At 28.9% G+C, this 6,409-nt stretch overlaps 1 protein-coding gene across 1 annotated transcript; it reads right to left on the bottom strand.

Annotated features, from left to right (window-relative positions):
- Window positions 1-1,087: 1,087 nt before the first annotated feature.
- Window positions 1,088-4,314, bottom strand: LOC145095936 (SUPPRESSOR OF GAMMA RESPONSE 1-like). The gene is made up of 5 exons (XM_079033741.1): window positions 4,177-4,314; window positions 3,039-3,174; window positions 2,772-2,958; window positions 2,315-2,610; window positions 1,088-1,147 (listed from the first exon to the last, which is right to left on the bottom strand). The coding sequence occupies exons 1-5, from the start codon at window positions 4,182-4,184 to the stop codon at window positions 1,088-1,090; spliced, it is 687 nt and encodes a 228-aa protein (XP_078889867.1). The 5' UTR covers window positions 4,185-4,314.
- Between the last annotated feature and the right edge of the window lie 2,095 nt (window positions 4,315-6,409).

Here is a 6,409-nt window from a genome sequence, read left to right as displayed (position 1 = left end):
CCTACTGAATGATTGGTTTCCTGTCAAAACTAACATCCTACGATGGCGTATCAATTTGAAAGGGCTCCCTAATCGTCTCAGTGGATACCACTAAGTTATTGACCTCTAGTTTGTTCAGTTTATTGTATTCCGTGCCTTTTGGAATCCATTCAACATCTTTCTCGTGTGTGCTATGTTGCCACACAAATCAATTTCAAATTGGCTGACTTGAGGAGTTTTCTAGGGGTGTTTCACTTCTACAAAAGATTTTATGCGGTTCTTGGAGCCTACTATTGGTCCATTCAACGTATAGGGACATTTTGGTTTTTATGGACCATAGTCCTAAATCCTCTAATCTGTTCAACGAGGTGGTGACTAAGTCCTTTTATTTGGTTCTCAATAGAAAGAGTTATTGTAGATTTAGTTGGATTGAATAGACTAATTCTACATTTCATGTAATCGATTCAGTAGAATATTCTTGTTGTCTCTAGCTTCTTACTAGAGTTTGTTTATTGCATACATCCTTCTACAAAGGGTATATAGATATATATATATATATATATATATATATATATATATATACACGTGTGTATATTTGTGTGTGTATGTATGTATACAATATACAATGTGTGCGTAAACACTTTTATTATGTTAATCCAAAGACGATTATTTTTAGAACAATCAATCCGTATTTTAGAACTCATTTAACAAATTAATAAACTCAGTAATATGGTTAATTGAATAATTGATACCTTTTATGACCTTTTTAAAATGATCAATCTCAATTTTTAGTTTTTCTATTTTAACTAATTGAATTGCAGTACAGTTTTGACCTTTAGGTATTAATTCTTGTACTTCTAATTGCTTTTCTTTTAAGTGTTTTGTTGAAGTGCTTAAATCTTGCCAAATTTTTTTTAAATAAATTAGTATTATAATTGTCATCGGAATTACACTATATTTTAGTTTTATTACTCATATTTGTTGCTTAAAATTTTGAAGCTCATCTATAAAATTAGATTTAGTGGGACTAGGTAAACTAGTTTCACTATTTTGTTCACTTAATAAAGTGGTTTAGGAAAGTAATTAGTATAATCAAGAGCCTTTAGCTTTAAAGATCTTGATTTTGAAAATGAAGGTTTTGAGGTGCCAACTTCTGGAATCGTACTCGCTGAAAATCGTGATGATAAAAAAATTATAGAAGAAAAATTTATATCAACTGATCCTTCATTATGTTCAATAATATTAGAAATTTGTTTTGAAGAATCTAAAGCCTTTGGTTCAATAATGTTTTGTAAATTCCAATTACATGATTGATTAATTTCCGACTATTTAAGTCTTTTAAGCATATGAACCTTAGTATGGTTCGTATTTGCTTTGAAAATAATTGTTTCATTTCATGGGCTTGATAGATGGGTTCTTGGTTCTAGCGTGGTTGTCATGGTTTTATAACAAACACGATAGATTATTGTTAAAGTGTTGGTATTATCTTTAAATTCTAAATTTTTTATTTCTATTGTTAAAACTAAAGTATCTAATATATTTTTATCGAATAGTCCTACAGAAAAATTTGGATAACAATTAAAATAGATTGGCCCGTTAGCAATATTTGTTTTTGTCATAGCTAAAATAGAATTTTGAAAATCTTTATGTCTTTTATCTCTTAAAATTATGAGAACAGGAGCACCAATACCAATTCTAAATAAAGGATTAATAACAATTTGTACTAAACCGATATAAAGAAATTTATATTTTTGTCTATGTTCCAAAATAGATTAAAGTGATATCAGATTTAAATTTTGTTGGTTTTGACCAATAGACACAGTTTATTCGGTCATTTTGATTGAGTAACTTTGAAAATAATCGAAAGTTCCTATTTTATATATTGTATTTATATTTGCTTTTGGTATTATCCAATCATTTAAACTTTGTTCTATGTTATCATCAGTTTCTTCGATAGAATTTATTTGATTATTCTCATAGTTTGGTTATTCATTAATACTTTTACCAGGAATATATTTTTTAGATAATATGCGTGAAAGCCTACTCGTGTGTGTGTATATATATATATATATATATATATATATATATATATATATATATATATATATATATATATATATATATATATATAGAGAGAGAGAGAGAGAGAGAGAGAGACCTTGGATGGTGATCGGAGAACATGTTCAGCAGAAACATCTTGGTATGGTTGAGATTTTCCTGGTCGTGGTGGATCGGGAGCATCGATCATTGGTGTTCTAGGACCGGTTATCCTCATGGATGGATATGTTTGTTCAATACTAGTATTCTTAGTATCCTTCTCTACCTGATAAAATACCTTAGAAACCACATATTCTCCATCCTTTTCATCTTCATCGGTTCCTAAATGATATTGATGCATGACCCAATTTCTTTTACTAGGTTTCGAACTCCCATCACTTCCCCCATAAAGCACCATTATCTTCTTATATCCCAGCTGAACTCCATTTTTGAAGATAGCCTTGGTTTTACCAGTCTTATGCCAACGTATCAAACTAGATCCACTGTGTATCTTCCTACGCTTTCTTTGACCCTTAGTATATGCATTTGTAGTGCGATAAAAGAAATGCACTACGTTTCCATCTTTTCTCGCGCCTACAAAATTACATGACATAATTTTCATGACGATCGAAAGACACATAACTGTTGCATGCTTGATTTTCTCTAGAAAAGACTTAACTGATTTCTTAAATTTGAAAAAAGATTAGAATGTTTATCACAAGTTTATAAATTCCATAGCCAAAAAGTTATCATACCCGGAAGATTTTCAGGATGTTCATAGCATATTCCTTCTTCTCCATTAAGTGTGATGATGAACTCATCGATATAAGGGTGTGGCTTTTCATTTCCCACTCCACATTTGGCTGCTAAATGTTCCAATAGCTCAACATCAGATGGATCGAATTTCACTCCAATGGGTAGCCCAGGCCACTCATTTGACACCTTCAAAGAGAAACATCTCATCAGATTTTACTATTTTACTCGACATTAAAATTAATCACTATCAAGAATTGATGTGTTACATTGTTATAATCATCAATTCTATAACCGCATTGTGGACATTCAAAACTTGCTTCACAATCTTTGATTTGATGTATAGAAGGAAGTCCAGTTGTTTTTACATTCCTTGCAATAGTTCTACCATCAAGAAACCAACTCCTGCAATATGCAAATGTCATCTAGTTAATCAAAAAAAGAAAAAGAAAAAAAAATGTAACATGGATAATGATAGTGTAGCAAATTAGCAAAAGTTTTACAAACTTTACTTCACATTCTTTTACGTATGTTAGGTAATTAAACGAACTCCAAATCAATATGTTTTCTGAAAAACTAAATTGCTTCCTAAGGATACGTATTTGTTTGTGGATGATGGCTCATATTTACCATAAGTAGAAATGTTCTCTCTTTTCATAAAGTGGAAAGATGGACTATATTAGACTTTTGATTCTGCCAATATTCTAAATGTTTCATACAAAAAAAGAAAATGAAGAGAAATTTACTCTATTGTAGTGACTACTAAGTACAAAAAAGGATTAGAACTGGACTTTCATTATATGACATATTCAGACAAATATAGAATCATATACAGAATCTACCTCAAAAAGTCGTTACCTTGATGATAATCGAAGAAACATAAGTTATACAATACGTTTTAAGCATCCAAAAAGTGATTTCAGTTTTACAATTTACACTAGAGTACTCAACAAGCTGAAGTGAGATAAATGGAGTACAATACATCATGCATCACAAATATTTACATTTACTACCCATATGGATACAATAACATTATAATTAAAGCTACTGTTAATGAAATGGAAAATCATAAATTCACACAAACACATACTCGTATACACAACATTAGCTGGAAATTTGGTTAAGCAGGTTTTTTTTTATGCAAAAAAAAAAAGTAATTTGTTTTAAACTACTTGTTTAATTATTGGGGGATGATTGAAGAAAAGAAGCGATTCACAATCTTTCGATATAAAATATTCATTCCATTTTTAGTACTGAGTTCTAGAGAGAGAAGAAAATGTATCGGATAACAGAGACGATGTCATAGATCCGTAGATCGAACTGCATGATCAAATCCACCACAGAAATATGATTGAGACGATGATGTAAAGAATAAATTAAGTAGCAGGCTGTATATTAATCACTAACTTCGCCATATCTAGAAGTTTTCGGAGCACAATATTTCAACATCCTGTAGCTTCTCCTTGTTGTTCTTCCATCCTAAGTTAACCAGAGATAGAGAGAGAGAGAGTGTGTGTGTGTGTTTGATAGAGAAATGGGTTATTGAGATTAAATAAAGACATATATTCATGAGCGGGAACAATGAAGACGCGTTCCATAGCAATAGGTATATATACACAGCCTCAGGTTCGGTATATGCAAAGTAACCAAAAACTTACTTTTGAGCAAGCATTATTATATTATTAGATTTCCTTTTTTTTTTTTTTTTTTATTATTATTATTATTATTATTATTGTTGGTTAATGGTCTTGCCTTTGTGTATTTAAATTCCTTCGATCGGGAGAGACCGAATGCAATGAAGGAATTAAAATAGTATTTAAAACACACTATAAAATAGAACTTAATATGCCATCATATGATGGTTAGATTTCCAAAAAATCAAAATAGGTAATAATCTCTACTTTAAAAACACGCTATAAAATAGAAGTTAATAGAAAAGAGTTTTTCCTTCTATATAAATGGGCATATTCCACAAAAAATCAATGATTCTAACATTGATAATGTTTTTTTTTTTTTTTTTTTTTTTTAAAGTTTAAATTGGGCTCTTCTTTTATTAATTTGTTACAATTCTAACAATTTAACTAATATTTGTTAGTTGATGTGTCATACTGAGATAACATTATTGATGACATGACATGATGAGAAGGCATGACATTGTGTAGTGTTGAGTTTAGAATGTAAAATCATGTTGTTGACTATTTAAATAAAACATGTTGAAAATGTAAAAAATAAAATAAAATATTAGTTGTTTGTCTGAATCATGTCGGTTCATATAAACAAAATAATAACTTAAACTTCCTAAAAGTTTACTTAATGAAAAATTAAAACTAAATCATCATGTCATATCAACATGCAACATCATTAAAAGTGATACATCATCATTTCATTTCAATTGACAACCTAATTGATAAGTTATATGGTCATATCTATAAGAAATTGATAAATAAAATGTCAAATTTGAAATAAAGAAAGGCATATAATGTCAAAAACAAACTTCTATAAAATAGTAACATCCAAAATTAACAGTAAATAAATCAATTTTTTTTTGTCTCTATCGCTTTTTCTAATCATTAAAGAAATGTAAATATCAAAATCAAAAATAATAATTAACCAGGATGTTTAACTTTTGTTAAACAATACTTGTAAATTTTTGGACTTGAAGAGAATAGTGATCAAATTGAAGTAAAATGTAAAATTAATGAGGGAAAAGTGGGTTCCACATTAAATATTCTCTTACAGCTCCACCGAACCTGCAGCCGAAGCTAACAATATTTTGATTTTGACAGAAAATAAGCTGGAAATCTAGGCCCCAGGTAACACTTGCTCCCCAAGTAATGTAAGTGGCAACATTTTACAAATAGCTCCTTTATCTTTGACCAAATGACCTTTTAATACTTGTATTTTATCTCTATTCAAAAGTTTAAAACAAAAGAAAAACATTAAGGGAACCGAGATCAAAAAATCTTGGTAAAATGAATTATCCAAACGTTTTTTTAGGGATTTTTTTTAGATCATGTTATTTTTTATTTATTTTAGTGATTTATTTATTTTGTTCGTCAAAAAAATATGCTGAAAAAAACTTCTTAGCTTCCTGATAAAAACTTTTTCTTATCGGATCAGTGTGTATATATATATATATATATATATATATATATATATATATATAGCTTAGGTTATTTTTTTACTAACTATTGTATGTCAGAATATACAGATCTGAACCACTGCATGGAATAGAATCAAAAGTCATGATCTGAGGGTCTATGATATTAGAATATGATAACATCTACCATATAATCACACAAATTTCAGCATACGGACATTTTAGTCAATTAACCTATATTAAAAAAAGAAATTTTTGGATTTTAGGGATAATTAATTTGGTTATTTTTATAAATATGAATATTTTAAATTAGTTCAATTTTAAAATTTTGATTTTATTCTGTCAGAATGACAGAATGCCAACCTTAAACTAGTAAATACATTTTTCGATTTTATTCTGTCAGAATGACAGAATGCCAACTATAAACTAGTAAATATATTTTTGATTTTATTCTGTCAGAATGACAGAATGTCAACCATAAACTAGTAAATACATTCTGAAAGAATACACAAAATCGATTCTTGAACTAATAATATACCA

Source organism: Lactuca serriola, chromosome 3 (genome assembly GCF_051521515.1).
Source record: "Lactuca serriola cultivar US96UC23 chromosome 3, Lser_US96UC23_V15, whole genome shotgun sequence".
Lineage (NCBI taxonomy): Eukaryota > Viridiplantae > Streptophyta > Magnoliopsida > Asterales > Asteraceae > Lactuca > Lactuca serriola.
The sequence above is the reverse complement of the archived record's forward strand: the minus strand, read 5'-3'. Positions and strand labels throughout refer to the sequence as shown.

What these genes read in the sequence shown, in the direction of transcription:
- LOC145095936 (XM_079033741.1), bottom strand. An exon ending in ACATCCTGAAAATCTTCCGG is followed by an intron (nt 2,611 to 2,771) that starts GTATGATAACTT and finishes GTAATTTTGTAG; the next exon opens with GCGCGAGAAAAGATGGAAAC. An exon ending in GAGAATATGTGGTTTCTAAG is followed by an intron (nt 1,148 to 2,314) that starts GTATTTTATCAG and finishes CACGATTTTCAG; the next exon opens with CGAGTACGATTCCAGAAGTT.